The 18,544-nt window shown below is 39.7% G+C and overlaps 1 protein-coding gene across 3 annotated transcripts in view; it reads right to left on the reverse strand.

The window, feature by feature from the left end:
- Positions 1-16,355, reverse strand: part of LOC105482427 (transmembrane protein 170B) — a 43,801-nt gene extending 27,446 nt beyond the window's left edge. Inside the window, exons 1-2 of one of the 3 annotated variants that reach the window (XR_011624032.1) lie at positions 15,736-16,335; positions 7,854-8,046 (exon numbers count right to left, since the gene is read on the reverse strand). Coding sequence is in view for 2 of the 3 variants with exons in the window: in XM_071097617.1 (XP_070953718.1) it covers positions 15,736-16,055 (320 nt within the window). In the remaining variant the exon portion in view is untranslated. Of the gene's footprint in view, positions 1-7,853; positions 8,047-15,735 lie in introns of all 3 variants that reach the window. The other 2 variants (XM_011742521.3, XM_071097617.1) reach the window with 2 other exon arrangements.
- Between the last annotated feature and the right edge of the window lie 2,189 nt (positions 16,356-18,544).

Below are 18,544 nucleotides of genomic sequence, written 5' to 3' on the forward strand. Positions count from 1 at the left end.
ACCTCCCACTTCCAAGAACCAAAAAACAACAAAACAAAAATAAACCACACATACACCTAGACACATCATAGTGAAATGAGTGAAAACCAAAGATAAAGGGAAAATACTGAGGGTAGTCAGAGGTTAAAAGACATATTACAAACGGTGGAACAAATATAAAAAGTAAAGGAAACTTCTCGTCAGAAACTTCTGAGCCAGAAGACAATAGAGTGACATCTTTAAAATATTGAAAGGGGAAAAAAAACTATAAAGCCAGAAATGTATATCCAACAGAAATGTCTTTCAAAACTAAAGGTGAAATGAACATTTATTTGTCAGAAAGAAAAAAGCTCGGAGAATCAACTGTCAGAAGATCTATGCTACAAAATATATTGAAGGAAGCTCCTTAGACAGGATTATGATACCAGATGCAAACTTTACACCAAGAAATAATCAACAAAGAAGGCTAAAATGAAGGTAAACATAAAAGACATTTTCTTCTTATTTTTAATCTAACGTTTCAACCAGATTTAAAAATAAATTGTATTTATCAACTGCAACCACATTTAATACATAAGGTAAAGCTACTGTAGATATTTAATAGTTTTCTACTTTTGCCTCTTGAGAGCAGAAATACTAGCTTTTAAACTTAATTATGACACCTTCACAAGAGCTGCTTTAACATAGTGCCCATCTTAAAACTCATGGCGATACTGTTTATTACCCACTTAAACTAAAATACCCTTTTGCTTGCTAATTATATAATTTCAAACTGTAAATAACAATAGCCATAATTAAATAGAAGACGATCCTTAGAAAAACAGGTTTTTAACTAAAACCAATCAAAATATCATTTGCTTTAAAGAAATCAGGTTAAAGCTATTTAAAATAGTTCAAAAATTGCTCTATATTTAAGCCACAGCACTATCTTCCTAAAAGATGCCATTCAATTTGTTCTTCCCCATAACTGATTAACTGAATAATTAATCAATTATAATTCCAGTGATTTTTACTCAGATAAAAAGTGTCAAAATCTGAAGCTAGTATGAAATTATAACAGTAACTATACAATGGTTTTAATTGTTATTGTGTGCCCTCAAGCATCTTAAATTATATGTATCATACAAAAAAATATTTTTTTTGATTCATGGTTTTTTGAATCACTGACCTAAAAAATCTTCTCAATGAAGAATAAAATGTTTTACAATCTCATGATATAATATTTCCATGGGATATTTATACTAAGTACTGAACATTAAACTTTTTACACCGATGAGCATAACTTGTAATGAAATTCTCAATATAATACATTCCTGAAACTAAATATAAATAGGTGACCAAATGAATGACAGATCAGGAAATACAAGCATAACCAGGAAAACTGCAAATAATGCAAATAAAGTCACAGTAATCACACCTTAAATATCATTCTGACTAATTGTAAGGAAGTAATTATGCTGTACTGGGATTAAAAGAGAGAGAGAGAGAATTTCGTAACTGGAAGGAATCTTTAAATATTGAATCAAGTTTCCTAAACCATATTTCAAGAAGGCCTAAGTCTAAGAGGTCAGAGGTGTTCAGATAGCAAAGATTTTCTTGGTTCTAAACCTTACCCTACAAATAAGTATATTAAAAGTCTGAAGAAGTCCCACTTGAAAAAGAAAGTTGCTTAACTTGAAAGATTAAAGAAACAAATTTATGTACAAATGCATACATTTTTCTTAACTCCTAGTAAAACTTCTAAACTTTTTTTCTTAACTCATAACATTTCTAGATCAGCTCTCCTTTAATCAATATGAAAACTGTTTACATTAGATAGTATTATAAGTGAGGAAACAGGCCTGGGAAATACATGACTTTCAAGGATTCTATTACTTCTTTAAAATCTTTATTTTTAGGAAAAAAAAAAAAATAGCGGAACTCCAATTACCCAAGAAGGGAGGTGGAAATTCCAATAGCTGCTCACCTAACATTTTTACATCAACATTTTTAATGTTTGATTCTCCCATATACTTCAGATTTAATATAACTAAAATGTTTAGAATTTTTAAGATACAGTAGACCCTTGAACAACACAGGTTTGCACTGCACGAGTCTGCATACATGTGGAATTTTTTTTTTCAATTAAACATGGAGCAAAAATACTCTCAGGATGCAAAACCCGCCTACAGGCAGGGTCGACTTTTCACATCCAGGGGTCCTGCAGGGCCACTGCAGGAGTTTGGTATACGCAGTGGTCCTAGAATCAATCCTCCATATATACTCTGAGACCAAAATAGACACCTCTTTATCAACTAAGACTGACCCTAAGATTAAGGAAGCAAAGTTACCTACAGGTCAAGGGTTCGGGGCCCAGGTGGCATGGCAAATTTCTAAAGTCCTATGGCTCTAAACTCCCTGACAATAGGAGCTATCAGACCACCCCTAACTGATTTACAACCCAGACCACAACTCTGATTAGACACAGGACCAGCCTTACAAACATTCTTTTCTGATAAGCAATTGTAGACCTTAAGCCAGTCTCTAACAGTTACAGCATACCATAGAGACTGCGCACAGACTGCCTTTGCGTCCCATAGTTCACCTTTTGACGTAGTCAAATTCTACCTTATTTTAATGCTCAAACCTTGCCCCAAAGTTAACACAGAATGTATGTTACACATGTTTACCCACTGAGCATGCACTCAGCTCCTCTCATAAATATGTATAGCTTTTCCCCCAAACCTGCTGAATATGTATGACTATATTGTGTAACACAAACTCTGAGAGGCAACAAAACCCAACTCAACTTCCCTTCTATGAAGAGACAGTGTCTTCTGCACAGGCACATGCACATGGCAGAGACTGTCTCTTCCTGGTTTGCAAATTGATACTGCTGATAAAACTATCCTTTCTACTACTCAGCCAGCCCAGGGGTCTTTTGGATGACAATACTGAGGGATAACTGTATTATAATTTAATAAGGATAATTTTCTATGGCTAATACCACATACAAATGAAGAAAACATTCTCAAAAGATAAATTTAATATAATCTGTTAAATGACAGTCACTTTTTTAAACAACTGGGTTATTATATGCTCTTAGAAATAAGTGAGTCATTTATACTGAATTTTAATAAGTCTCAATCGCCCCATATTGACTATTATACACCATAAGATAGCTATAAGTCTGTTACAAAAAAAACTTTTTTTAAAATCGGGTGTTCAAAACCCCTAAGCTCTCAATAACAAAATCTCCTCAAGAGTTGGTTTACAATGCAGCATCCTAGGCCTTGTTCTAAGATCCTAATTCCACATATATCGACTGGAGCCACGGATCTGTATGAAAAGTTCCAGGTGATTCTGATACGTAGGCCTGGAAACCACGACAGATTCAAGTAATTCATGGGTAGGGAGTGATAGAAGGAAAAAACTGTATAATGAAAATCCAGTTTCATGTTACTGATGAAAACATCTTTGCTATCCAAGGCACCCAAGAGCAGCAACATAATCATGTCCTGGTAGTACCAACCCACAGGCAGTTCACATCTCCTGCCTCTCTACCCTCCCAGAAACAGGTTCCTCCTCCACCCTCTACCTCTTCTTGTGCTGTCTTCACAATTCCATTGCCTGGTTCTTCTGAACTCAACAAGCCACAAAAGAACTACTCAATCTAAAGGTTAGCTTCTCCAGATCACTGAGCTCCTTACTGATGACTGACATTTTCACTTCTGTTCATCAGTGTTTACCACAGAGACTGGCATATAACTCATAATCAAGAAATATCAGGATTAATCCTTGAAAATGCTAGACTGTGCTATTTAAACATGATTCTACCTATCAAGACAGCTTTTTGCTTTTCTAACCACCTTGTTTTTACAGACACTTCATCCCCTCACCTGCTATGATGTCCCTAGTCTTCCCTTAGCCTCATTCCTTTCTCCCCATACCCACTTTTAACACTGTCTTAGCCAGTGTTGAGCAGGCCCCCAGGAGTCCCCACCACACCCTTGTGCAGTCTGCTCGCACAATGTTCCAGAGCTGGTCTGCGTATGACCAACAGAATACAGCAGACAGGATGGTGTATCACTTCCAAGATTAGGCTATCAAAGACCGTGGCTTCCGTTTTGGTTTCTCTTCCTGTGTGTTTGTATTCATGTGTGTGTGATCTCTCACTCTGAAAAAACCATGTTGTGAGTAGCCCTATGGAGAAGGCCTCCCACCGCCTGCCAAGAGCCACAGGAATGCACCTGGGAGCTGAACCCCCAGCCCCAGGTAAGTCTGCAGAGAATGCAGTAGTCCTGGCTGACAGCCTGACTGGACACAGTAAGACCCTGAGCCAGAACCAGCATTCCTGACCATCGGAGACTGTATGAGAAAATAAATGTGTCTTGTGTTAAGCTGCTGAATTTGGGGGTAATGTCATTCAGCAATAGATAACTAATACGAAGATGTGTAAGTTAATACTCAAGAATATAAGCTTCTTGCAAATAGTCACCATGTATTTATCTTTGTATCTCTGACATCACCATGTCCACTGTAAAGTTACTCAAATGTTTGCTCAACTGGACTGACAGTGGTAATTTTTCAAGTCACGGCTTAGATACTCTGTAAGCAAGGGCAAAATATTCTCTGCCTGTTTCCTCACTTTTAAAAACCGAATTAATAATAGTGTCTACCTTGTGGGATTATTGTGAGGCTCAAATGAAACAATACATGTAACATTCTTAGAACAATGCCCAACACATTAAAAGGTGTTAAAGAAATGTTAACTACTAAAAGTAAAATTTCTAAGAAGGAAATATATCACTTTCGTTCCTTGGTACTGAAACCCTGGGTATATATTTTTTTATATAAGAATCATAAAATCTGTCAGGGTAAAGTGTTGGTTTAAAAACAAAAAAAAAAAGATGTGGCTGGGCACAGTGGCTCACGCCTGTAATCCCAGTACTTTGGGAGGCTGAAGCGGGTGGATCACCTAAGGTCAGGAGTTTGAGACCTGCCTGACCAACATGGTGAAATCACATCTCTATTAAAAATACAAAAAATTAGCCGGCCATGGTGGTGTGCACCTGTAATCTCAGCTACTCAGGAGGCTGAAGCAGGAGAATCACTTGAACCCAGGAGGCACAGGTTGCAGTGAGCCAAGATTGCGCCACGGTACTCCAGCAGCCTGGGTGACAAAGCGAGACTCCGCTTCAAAAAAAAAGAAGAAATTATATAAGCCATGGCAGGATTATGAAAAAAAATTAGAGGCAGGGTACAGTGGATCGTGCCTGTAATCCTAGCATTTTGGGAGGCCAAGGCGGGCAGACTGCTTGAGTTTGGGAGTTTGAGACCAGCCTGGGAAACACAGTGAGACCCCGTCTTTATTTCTAAAAAGTTAGAAAACCTGATGTACATGTAAGTATATGGGATAACATATCAAATGAAGGGGAGTAATGGAGTATGTTAATAAGCTAATGTTAATTGATCTAGTAACCTACATTCCTCAAAACTATTTTCATTTTTTTCAAGTCCTACTACAACAAGTAGACAAATGCTCTTAGATTATATTCCATGATTATCATAACACAAGCAGCTGGACTCCAGTTAGAAATTGTGTTCTTCCTATTTGCATAAAGTTTGATGAAAAAAGTCTTTTTCTTTCAAGGCTTAATCTACTTAGCTAAAGTCAGGAAATGGAATGTGACAGTCTAATGAGGCGTCCTTTAAATGTGTTGCTACTGCCACTGTTTATTCTATGATTATTTTATTGTGCATGTAGTCATTAAAAACATAAAATTAACTTATCACACTTGATATAATCACATATATTAAATAATAAATTATATGCTCACTTTATAGAAAATTAGATGCATGCAAAATGCTTTATAAAGTGTCTGATACATAGTAAGGGTTCAATAAATATAGCCACCAGTAGAATTATTCATCTGATACTATAGTAAGTTCAACACGCTACACTCTCTGGGCTCTCCTCTTACCTCTGACCACTCTTAATTCCAATTTCCTTCCTTAGTTTCAATTCCTTGTCCCCATCCCTACCTCCTCCCTCTTCTGTTTAGGTTTCTTTTCCATAGAAAATATATCCCTAGAAATTGTGACTCCTCTTCATGAACTATCTTACTTTCTTAGACCTTCCTTTCAATCACTAAGCAAAGATAAATATATTTTATTATCATAGTTAATATTAAAGAATCAAAATTATAACTCAGGCAGTCCCAATACTTATCCAGAAAATGGTTCAGATCTAAGAAATGTCATGTGGACCTTGCACTTGGTATTGCTAGAGGATATGAATTTATGATTCAAAAATAATGAGACAGAAATTAAGAAAATAAAAACTTAATGACAAATGGTAAAAACAAAAAACAATCTCTAATGACAATTTTGGTTTTTAAAAATTATAGCATCTTCATTCTCAATAAGATATACAGGTAAGCCTCCTAAGAAGTTAAATCCTATGAAGGACATATCATACTGGTACTTATTAATTGACTCTGTACCATCAAGGGTAAGGACTTTTCACATTTTTTTTTAAAAGTAAAATGGAGGTCTGACACAAATACTGAAAAGTAGCACATATCTTTAGGGCTACCTTTACAAAACATAAATAAACTCTAAGTAGACATTTGAGGTAACTTTACCTACTTAAACTCACCTCCTATAATAGGGCATCGAGGAAGAGGAACTTAACCTAATGGTAAGCTAGAATACAGAGTAACCCCGAGAGAAGCATGCCTGCTTGGGAATACTACTGAAGGAAGGTGCTGACTATACCAGTATGAATGTGAACAATTCCAAATACATATACCAAATATTCACTTTCTTTTATTTTTTTCTTTTGACTGACACTAAATATTAAAACAAAAACGGCTTAGCAACTATAATGCCTCAAAGGGAACTCTAACGTAGTATGTATATGTGCATGTGTATACACATCCTAAATATACATATATACAATACAATACTCCCCGTTTATCTGCAGTTTCACTTTCTGCAATTACAGTTACCCACTATTGACTGTTGTCTGAAAATAGATGAGTATAGTACAACACAGTATTTTGAGAGCGAGACCATATTCATATAACTTTTATTACAGTATATTGCTATATTGCTCTATTTTATTATTGTTGTTGTTAATCTCTGACTCTGCCTAAGTTCTAAGTTAAACTTTATCATAGGTATACACGTGTAGGAAAAAACAGTACAGGCATGTGTTGCTTAAGGACGGGGATACATTCTGAGAAATGTGCCATTTGGCCATGTCATTATTGTACAAACATTATACAGTGTACTTACACAAACCTGGATGGTAGAGCCCAACATATATTCCTTTGAGGCTATACGGTCTAGCCTATTGCTCCTAGGCAACAAACCTGTATAGCATGTTACTTTACTGAATACTGCAGGTAATTGTAAGACAATGGGAAGCATTTGTGTCTCTAAACATAAAAAAGGTTCAGTACAAATATGGCATAAAAGATTAACAAATGGGATATCTGTATGGGGAAGTTACCATGAATGGAGCTTGCAGGCCTGGAAGCTGCTCCAGGTGAAACTGTGAGTGAATGTGAAGGCCTCGGATGGACATTATCGTACACTGCTGTAGACTTTATAAACACTATGCACAGGCTACACTGAATTTACTTTTAAAATATTTTTTGTACTTCAATAATTAACCTTAGCTTACTGTAACTTTTTTACTTTATAAACTTTTAAGTTTTAACTTTTTAACTCTTTTCTAATCACATTTAGCTTAAAACACAAATATATTGTACAGCTGTATGAAAAATACTTTATATTCTTATTTTATAAGCTTTTTTCTACTTCTAAAACAAAAAAAATTTTTGTTAAAAACTAAGACCCAAACAGACATATTAGCCGAGGCCTACCACAGGGTCAGGATCATCAATATCACCGTCTTCCACCTCCACACCTTGTCTCGTGGAAAGTCTTCTGGGGCAATGACAGGCAGGGAGCTGTCATCTCCTAAGGTAACAATGTCTTCTTGTGGAATTGCTCCTGAAGGATCCGCCTGAGGCTGTTTTACAGTTTTGGGTTTTTTTTGGTAAGTAGGGGTACATTCTAAAATAACAATTAAAAATCTAGTAAATATATAAACCAGTAACACAGTTGTTTGTTACCAAGTATTATGTACTGTACATAACTACATATGCTCTACTTTTATACAACAGGCAGTACAGTAGGTCTGTTGACACCAGCATCACTATAAACATGTGAGTAATGTGTTGCACTATGACATTAGGACGGCCATGATCTCAGTAGGTGATAGAATTTTTTTAGCTCCATTCTGAAATTATGGGACCATCATCATATGAGGTCCTTCTTTGACTGGAAAGTTACATGGCACATGACTGTATATATGCAGTTCAGAAATATCCATGGTTTCAGGCATCCACTGGGGGTTTTAGAACATATTGCCCTTGAATAAAGGGGACTACTACTAGTACTACTGCTACTACCACACACACACATACACACACACACACAGAGAGAGAGAGAGAGAGAGAGAGAGAGAGAGAGAGAGAGAGAAAGCCTTTTAACCTTCATTCCAGGTTGAATTCCCAGCCTCCCAATGCTTATTACCAATAAAAAGAAGGGAACACCTGCCCCCACATTGGCTGCTGACACTGGGAGAGACCAGCCTGAAGCAGCCCTCATCTTTTTCCCACGGAGCAATTATCCCTTTCCTAACACCAGCCAAGTTTTGTATTTATACTGGGGTTTACAGACCCTGCCCTTTTCTAAATAAAAATTCTTCTCTAAACTCTTAGCAACCAAATTTGGGTCAGAACACTAAGATGGAAGCCAAAATAGTTAAAGAAAATAAAAGTAAAGCAAAAAAAAAAAAAAAAATTAATTGTAGATTTTTTAAAAGTCTAGTTACCTAAAAAACTGTATATACAATATTGACTCTCGTTTTAGATTGGGGTTGGGAATTTCGAACATATTCAAAGAAAATCTATTTGAGAAAGAAAGGAAGCTATTTATCTCTCTACTTTAGAAGCATATAACTGATACAGTTAAACAATTTAGGAATCTTGTGAAAAACGCACTTAAAGAAGTGATATATACAGAAAGATAATTATGGCAATAGTTATTAAGTGATAGATATGGGGTTTCGAGGGATTAATATGCTCAATATGGAATCCCCATACAAGTGTCTCCAAGGTAGAGGAAATAAATAGCAGGCTGAACTTGGTGGGAGTTCTAAAACTGGCTAGATGATAAATATGGATCACTAGCTTTTACAAAGGCAATGGCAACTTAAAATTTAGAAAGCCTAATGTATTACATTTTCCAGTATATTTTATTTTCTGGACAAATTAGTTCCATTCATACATATTCAGGCTCGCTGATGCAAATACTTACCAGGGTACCCTTAAGTACAGGATGAATATCCCTTATCTGAAATGCTTGAGACCAGAAGGATTTCAGACTTCAGATTTCGGAATATTTTCATGCGATTTACTGATTCAGCATTCCTAACTTGAAAATCTGAAATCTGAAATGTTCTAGTATTTCCTTTGAGAGTCATGTTGGTGCTCAAAAAGTTTAGGGTTTTGGAGCATTTTGAATTTCGAAATTTCAGATTAGGAATGTTCAACCTGTACTGTAATATTTATTCTCTCTTTACCTGCCTGAGTTAACAAGCTATGTAGGAGAACAAGGAAAGGCAGAGAACAAATGGCCAGGAAACTCTGGTTCCAGTCCCGCCTCTGTCATTAAATAACTGATCTCAGCCACGTCACTTCACTGATGGAGTGATTATTTCAATATTTCTGAAATTAAGTCAGAGTTCTGGCTGTAAAATGTTAAGATGTTTGTAGTTCTCATGATTACTTTTTAAGAATTTATTTTTGTTAAAGTGGTACATAAACAAGACTACTTTCTAGCGGTCAGTCTCCAAGATAAAAAGGTCAGTATATTTTCCCACTTCACCCATTGGGATAATACAAAAAGTGAAGAATCACATCACATCTCTTTGTTTGTACATGGGAAAAAAACACTAGTGACAGCATATTTTCCTTTCATTTGGTATTTAATTAACCAGAATGCCTATTAAGCAAATTTGTGCAAATCCTTCACACAGTTATTTCTGAAATCCAAGTAGCCCTGGTTCTACACTACGCTCCTTTCTCTTAGTTTCATTTCCAAGTTTATAATGATGATAAAAATGCCTTCTGACTTAACAGTATGTGTTATCATATTATGAAAAAAGATAATGACTTTTTCATTTATTAGCTATCAGATCTAAGCAAGTTACTCTTTGCTTCAGTATCTGAATCTGTAAAATAAGAACAATAATCTCTCTCAGGATTGCTGAAAAGATTAAACAAAATACATGAAAACATTATACCCAGCACAGAAAACTACACTCAATAAGCATTTGCATGTTTGAAAGGTATGTATAAAAATGATTTACGGCCGGGCGCGGTGGCTCACGCCTGTAATCCCAGCACTTTGGGAGGCTGAGGTGGGCGGATCATGAGGTCAGGAGATCGAGACCATCCTGGCAAAAACGGTGAAACCCCATCTCTACTATAAATACAAAAAAATTAGCCAGGCATGGTGGCAGGCACCTGTAGTCCCAGCTTCTAGGGAGGCTGAGGCAGGAGAATGGCGTGAACCTGGGAGGCGGCAGAGCTTGCAGTGAGCGGAGATCGCGCCACTGCACTCCAGCCTGGGCCACAGAGCCAGACATCGTCTCAAAAGAAAAACAAAAAAACAAAAACAAAAAAACAAAAAAAAAAAAAACGATTTATACGAGTTGCTTAACACTTCATTCCTCTTAAACAGCATATTCACTCCAAGAGATGCAGCTGAGCAACAATGCAATGTAGAATGTTTAAATCATACAACTTTTAAAATTTTTAAAATTCACCTCAATAAACACGTATTTATCATTTACTATGTGCCAGGTACTATAATGCTAGGGTATAAGAATTCAAAGGTGAGGCAATGGATGGACCCTCAAAAAGCTCACAGTCTAGAATCGATAAATACAAATTATAACGTAATTGAAAAACATAAAAAAGGTATGTACAAAGAGCAGAAGCAGCAAGATAAAGCAAGAAACTCATTTTGCTTGAAGAAAGTAGGGAGGAAGTAGCTGAAGTAGCATGGTAAAGAAGAAAGAGGAGTCTAGAGGCAAAGACTTGGGTCTAAAGCCCAGCTCAGTCATATACTGGCTATAAGATTTGGGACAATTTAATTTACCTCTCTGAGTTTCCTTTTAAATGTACTTTGAAGAGTTACTCTGAAAATTAGAAATAATATATGTAAAGTGCCTAACACATAGTGGTCATTCAACAAATGACAGATGTTTCAGAAGTTGTGTTTACTTGCCTCTTTTTAGTAGACTAAATTGTAAATGGCACTGTAGGCAGCATCTGTTAACTAATGATTAAGATACACATGGGATCACTAAGGTCACTAGCATGGAGAAAGCCACAATGAATCCCATCAGAATATTACCACTTACAGACTGCCACTGTTGAGATGTGGTTCCTAACATGTTGTACACTCAACCACTAGTGAAACATATTTCTAATCTGGTTTTTTCTGCATTTTTACCCTGACGCCTAGAATTTTACATATTCAGACAATAGTTATTTCCTAGTAGAGGTTCCCATGTTCCTCGGTCCCACCGCAGTCCAAGTTTGGGATGTTCGGCATATCCTTTATGAAATGGCAAGGTCCAATGAGCAACTGGCAAGTATTAAGATCATATTGAAAGACAACTGGAGCTAACCTTGGATGAATAACTACAATTATCAGCTTCATGGCTGACTTGTGGAACTGGCGGCAATTATAATCATTAGAATCTTACTTATTTAAAAACATTGTTGAAGCTGGCCAGGAGTTAAGTTACATTTACATTTACTCTATGGCTCCCAAAGCTAACTTTCTCTAAAAGCCCTTTGATGAGCTAAGCCAGTGACTAACATCTACAGGCATACCTTGTTTTATTGTACTTCACTTTATTTTGGCTTTTACAAATGGTAACTTTGAGGCTACCCTGTGTCAAGCAAGTCTATCAGTACCATTTTTCCAACAGCAGGTGCTCACTTGGTGTCACATTTTGATAATTCTCACAATATTTCAAATTTTATTATTGTATCTGTTATAGGGATCTGTGATAAGTGATCTTTGATGTTACTATTGTAATTGTCTGGGGGTGCGACAAACTGCGCCCATATAAGACAGGGAACTTACTCGATAAATCTTGTGTGTGTTCTCACTGCTCCACCAGCCAGCCATTCCCCAGTCTCTCTCCCTCTTCTCAGGCTTCCCTATTCCCTGAGATACAGTATTGAAATCAGGCCAGCTAATAACCCTACATTGGCCTCTAAGTGTTCAAGTGAAAAAAAAGTCAGATATCTCACTTTAAATCAAATGCTAGAGATGATAAAGCTTAGTGAGGAAGGCTCGTTCAAACATAAGTTAGGCTAAAAGCTAGGCCTCTTGTACCAAACAGCCAAGTTGCAAATGCAAAGAAAAGTTCTTAAAGGAAATTAAAAGTGTTACACTAGTGAACACACAAATGATAAGAAAGCAAAACAGACTGCTCTCTGATATGAAGAAAGTTTGAGTGGTCTAAATAGAAGACGAAACCAGCTACAACACTCCCTTAAGCCAAAGCCTAATCCACAAAAAGGCCCCAACTCTCTTCAATTCCGTGAGGAAGCTGCAAAAGAAAGTTTGATACTAGCAGATGTCGGATCTTGAGATTTAACAAAAGACACCTCTATATCATAAAAGTGCCAGATGAAGCAGCAAATGCTGACGTAGAAGCACAAATTATCCAGATGATCTAGCTAACTGATGAAGGTGGCTACCCCAAACAACAGATATTCCATGTAGATGAAACAGTCTTATATCAGAAGAAGATGCCATTTAGGACTTGCATAGTTAGAGAGAAGTCAATGCCTGACTTCAAAGCTTCAAAGGACAGGCTGACTCTTCTTAGGAGCTAATGCAGCTGGTGACTTTATATTAAAGCCAACGCTCATTTACCATTCTCGCGCCCTTGAGAATTAAGCTAAATCTACTCTGGCTGCACCCTATAAATGAAACAAAAAAGCCTGGATGACAGTACATCAGTTTATAGCATGGCCCACTGAATATGTGAAGCCCACTGTTGAAAACTGCTCAGAAAAAAAGATTCCTTTCATTCTAATGAGTATTTTCTTCACTGACAATGTACCTGGTCAACCAAGAGCTGTGATGGAGATGTCCAACTAGATCAATGTTGTTTTCATGCCTGCTAATACAACATCCATTCTGCAGACCATGGATCAAAGAGTGATTCTGACTTTCTAGTCTTATTATTTAAGAAACACACTGTGTAAGAAAGCTAAAACTGCCAGAGATAGTGATTCCTCTGATGGATCTGAGCAAAGGAAATTGAAAACCTTCTGGAAAGGAGTCACCATTCTACGTGCCATTAAGAACAATCGTGACTCATGAGAAGAGGTCCAAATATCAACTTTCATAGGAGTTGGAAAGCAATTAACTCCATTCCTCATGGATGACTTTGAGGGGATCAACACTTCAGTGGAGGAAGTAACCACAGGTGTAGTTGAAATAGCAAGATAACTACAATTAGAAGTGGAGTCTGAAGATGTGACTGAATTGCTGCAATCTCATGATAAAGTTTGAATGGATGAGGAGTTGCTTCTTAGGGATGAGCAAAGAAAGTGGTTTCTTGAGATGGAATCTACTATTGGTGAAGATTATGTGAACACCAGTGAAATGACAACAAAGGATTTAGACTATTACATAAACTCGGTGGATAAAGCCGCAGCAGGGTTTGAAAGGATTGACTCCAATTCTGAAAGTTCTACTGTGGGTAAAATGCTATCAAACAGCATCCCATGCTACAGAGAAATCTTTCATGAAAGGAAGAGTCTATTGCTCTTCCTTAGTGGCAAACTTCATTGTTTTAAGACACTGCTGTCATCCCAATCTCCAGCAATCATCACCTTGATCAGTCAGTAGTCATTAACACAAAGGCAAGACCCTCCACCAGGAAAAAGATAACATCCTTGCTGAAGACTCAGATGATCATTAGCATTTTTCAGCAATAAAGTATTTTTAAATTAACGTCTGTACTTTTTTTTCAAACAATGCTATTGCACATTTAAAGACTACAGGTAAAATGTAACTTTTACATGCACTAGGAAAACAAAAAATTCATTTGACTCACTTTATTGCAATATTTGCTTTCTTGCAGTGTTCTGGAACTAAACCTGCAATATTTCCAAGGTATGCCTGCACGAATATATGTTAAATCCCTACTTTTCATTTGACTTCAACAAAAATTGGTACAGTTCAAATACCAAACAGTGGATAAATGCAAGAAAAATCAGAAGTAAGATAAAGCAGTCTACTTCTAAATTCAATTGAATCATGAGATGGTCTTTATGTCCATTTAGTTTTCCAGAATTATAACAATATGCTCCTTACCGGCAATCAACACGTACAGTCAGTCTGTTTCAAGTTAAATAACCATAGCTTAAAAGTGAGGATAGCATCAAGCAATCCAGAATCTACTTTAACTGTATAGTTTCTATTCAAAGAAACCAGTGTCCTTCAAGTTGTCTTTTGTGGTATACAATTCCATAAAATTTTCTTCTATGAATGTATTCTATACCATGCCAGACTTTATATGTTATATATATGAACACATGTTATATTTGTAAAATACTCATAACACTCTTAACCAGTTTGACAAAATGCATTTTGAAATACTAACGTTCTATTGAAATTAACTGCCTTACACATTTTCAAGAATTAAATCCTGAGTATGTTTTTAAGAATTTTTTTTCTCTGAAAAGCAGGCACTGAGGAGTCACCAAATCGCAACTGAATCTCTTTCTCGTAAATTCTACTTTAGAGAATAATTTTTAAATTCGGAACTCAGCGTATAACGTAAGCATTTCCACACAACAAAAGCAGAAGTTTCTTCATAAAGCAAATCTACAGACTGAATAAAAATATTGTGTGTATTATCACCCACTTTTACAAACAGAAATTGATGTTGTAAGGCCAATTCCTGACAGCCTTAATAAATGAACGGAAATACACAAAATTATCAAAAGTCTCAGAAGCAGCAGCTGGAGGCCTGAGGGAAAGAGACAGACAGACAAAAGGAAATGGGAGGAGAAGGAGATATATGAAGCTAACATGCTTAGACTGCACTAGACCTTAGCTCAGCCCCGATCCACTGTAATTTGCTCAGTTATCTACATCGCCCAAAAAAATTAGCGGTTGAAAAGCAAATCGACCATTGTGGGCAGTGATTTTAGGTCCTACATTTGGCTTGAGACTTGCCAGAAAGAAAAAGAGCTAAATCAGAAAAAGATGTAAATAGCAAGAAGCGATGTGTGTGGAAGGGGGAGGGGAAGAGGGTAATGGAATAAAAGCGAACCGCGCTCAAGTCTCAGCACTAAAGCTACTCCGCGCTTACTACAGAGGCCGGGCCGCCGCCGGGAGCTCTCCCAGTGCAGGGCAGGAGCGGGGGTCGCGGACGCTCACCCCGCGACTCAGGGAAGGGGGTGGCGGCCGCCGGCGCCCCCAGGACACGCGCGGAGTGGCTCCAATTAACACCTTCCTCGCCGTGACCTGGAGCTCCGAGCGGGGCGCGCACGGGGGTGGGGCGGCGAGGAGCGTGTCCCCTCCCCGGGAAGGAAAAGACAGGAGAGGGGAGGACCGCATCCCCGTCACCAGCCCAGGCGCGTCAATTACCCGTGAGGTTCCTCAGCACCGTCCCGTGGGCCCAGAGGCTCAGGACCTGCTGCACCGACAGGTTGATCATGGAGTGGTCGCCCCCCTCCGCCTTCATCTTCCCCGAGGGGCGCCCGCCGCCCTCTCCTCGGGTGCCGGGCGGCGGCGGCGGCTGCGAGGCTTGGGGGGCGGCGGCGGGTGCGCGGCTCCTCCAGGCCGCCGCCGCCGGTGGAGGCTGCGGGACGCCGGGCCGGGCGCTGCTGCTGCTGCAGCCGGAGGGCCTCCGTGGGGCGGCCGCTCAGCGAGTCTCCCAGGCAGCCCCCTCCCCGCCGGGGAGACATTGAGGACGGCGGACGGAGGAGGGAGGGGAGGGGGCCGGGCGCCGTCCCCGCGCGGCCGGACTCGGGGCGGAGGAGGCCGCCGCCGCGCCCTCTCAGGGGCAGCGCCGCGCCGCGGGGGCCGGACACGCGAGGAGGCCGAGGTCACGCCGGGAGGCCGGTGCTGACGGGCAGCCGGCAGGTGCAGCCCCCAACAGGGCCCAGCTCATCGCCGCCGGAGGACGAAGAGACGCGGGACCGGCCGGAGGCTGCGGCAGCACCTGCCGCCCGCCTGCCCGCCCTCGGGTCGCCGACACTCGAGGAACCGCCCCCTCCACCCGCAGCCGGCGGCGGGCCGCTCGTGCGCGCGCGCGCGCGCGCCTCTCAGCGCCGGTCCCTCCTCCCCTACCCGCCCCGGAGCCGCTGCGCATGCTCACTCCCCCGCTCCCCGCGACCCGCCGCCCTCCGACAGCCGGTCGGCCCCAAAGCCCTCCTCCTCGTTCTCCCCTCGCGCTCCAGCTCGCGTGGCTGACAGCGCCGAGCGTCGGCCCGCAGTGGGGCGGAGGGAAGTGCGGTCTACGTCACTGGCGCCACCGCCGGGCCTTACTGCTGATTGGGCGCTCCAAGGGAACCGCCTCCACACCCCCCACCCCCGGACCCCGGGCGCGCGCCCTGGGAGACCTGGAGACCTGGAGCCCTCGCCCTGGCCCTGCTGGGTGCGCGCTGTGCGGGCGGCGTGGGCGGTGCGGGCGGTGCAGGAGCCCGCGCTGCAGGGGCAGCCCTGACCCAAGGTGGGGCTGCTGAACTCGGTGAGGTGGATGCTGTGACAGTTCACATTTTTGCCTTAAAATGTAATGCTTTTGGTAAAGATGCTTACGTGTAACTTTTTAAAAGGTATAAATATCTCAGCATTTAGATGTATTAATTTGCGGGGTTTTTTTTTCTGAGCCTGAATCGAATGACCTGGATAGGTCACTTACTTGCAGAATGCGTGTTAAAACCCCTAAAACACAAATAGACCCGCGTTATCATTCTGCTAATCCCTCTTCCCGCAGCAAGAACTTGGGCCTCCCAGGGTTCCAGGACCTGACATTACCTGTTTACTCCAGGCTCAGCAGGTGTCCTAATCCTCACGGCCATCGCCGGCTCTAGTCCCCCGCTTTTTTGGTGGTAGTATTCTTTTATCTAAATTGTGCCTGTTATTTTTTTCCCTCGAATTTAAACTCGACCTCTCTCCCCTTTCTTCATGTCCAGCGTTAGCCAGAGGAGCATCTAAAATCCTACTACAAGTTAAACTCCTCGAAATGTGAAACTTTAAAAAATAAAGATTTAAGTTTTAGCAATAACACAAATATGCAGTAGCCAGCCCCTCCCCCCACCTTTTTTCAACCCTTCTGCCATCTGGATAAAGAAAAATTTACAAAGAGAAGTGAAGAAATACCTGCTATAGCTAAATCATCAAATATATTTGACAAAGCACTGAAGGGTTGAATTACCTGTCAAATGGTGCTCTTGGTGGTCACTTTAAAATAATATTTACCTACACACATTTATTTATTTATTTGTATTTTCTTTTTGATGTCACAACATAAGAGAAATTTTTGCACCATTAATAGGAATTGAGCCAAAACTCATAATGTAGAATTTATCTTCCTCCTAGAATTTAGACTTAATTAGATCTATTAAGATTACAGAATATCAAACCTAAAAGAGGCTTTAACATTTTTTATAGTTTTATTTTACAGATAGGGAAACGGATTCTGTGAATTAAGTGACTTGACAGAGATGACAGCACTTCAGAGCCCAGTTTCTGAATTCCTGGTCTATTATTCTTTCTAGCAACCCCATTATCTTTCTTAACCCACTATTAACTCCCTCACTTTAAGATTCTCGATGGGGAAGTGCAGGTTACCTAGTAATATTCTTAAGGGACTTGGCATTACATAATTACTGATGTTAGGGAATGTGACCACATTCAGTGAAGGGTTCACAGCAAACTCCCTGAGCAGGGACTCATTAAACTCTCATATCAGAAACCTTTAGTTAGTTTAAGTTCTTCAGATTGCACACTGTTATTTAAAACACAGTAGCATGCAGTGAAAATATTCAGAACTTGGGACAGTGCCTGGCACGTGTACCACAAATATTTGTTGAATGAATCACTGAGTGATCTTCATAGAAAATTAAGCATTGTTCCTGTTCCGAATAAATATTTTTTACAGAATCCAAGTGTTCATGTCAGGAAATGAGAAAAACACAGCAATGAAGCCTCAAGTCAGTAATGTTCTTTGCTACGCAACAACTTCTCCCCTGCTGTTCAGTTCAATTTAATTGGCGTCTATATTTTTTTGGCATCTACTATCTGTAATGTTCTGTGCAAGGTGTTATCTGTAAGATTTGAAGATAAGGTCTCTACTCTCTAGGCTATTTAACTCAGGTTTGCGTTGATAAAGGTAATGATCTTGGATAAAGGTAAAGAATCTTAAAGTTGGAAGCTTATATCCTTAAGAGAA

Source organism: Macaca nemestrina, chromosome 5, assembly GCF_043159975.1.
Source record: "Macaca nemestrina isolate mMacNem1 chromosome 5, mMacNem.hap1, whole genome shotgun sequence".
Classification (NCBI taxonomy): Eukaryota; Metazoa; Chordata; class Mammalia; order Primates; family Cercopithecidae; genus Macaca; species Macaca nemestrina.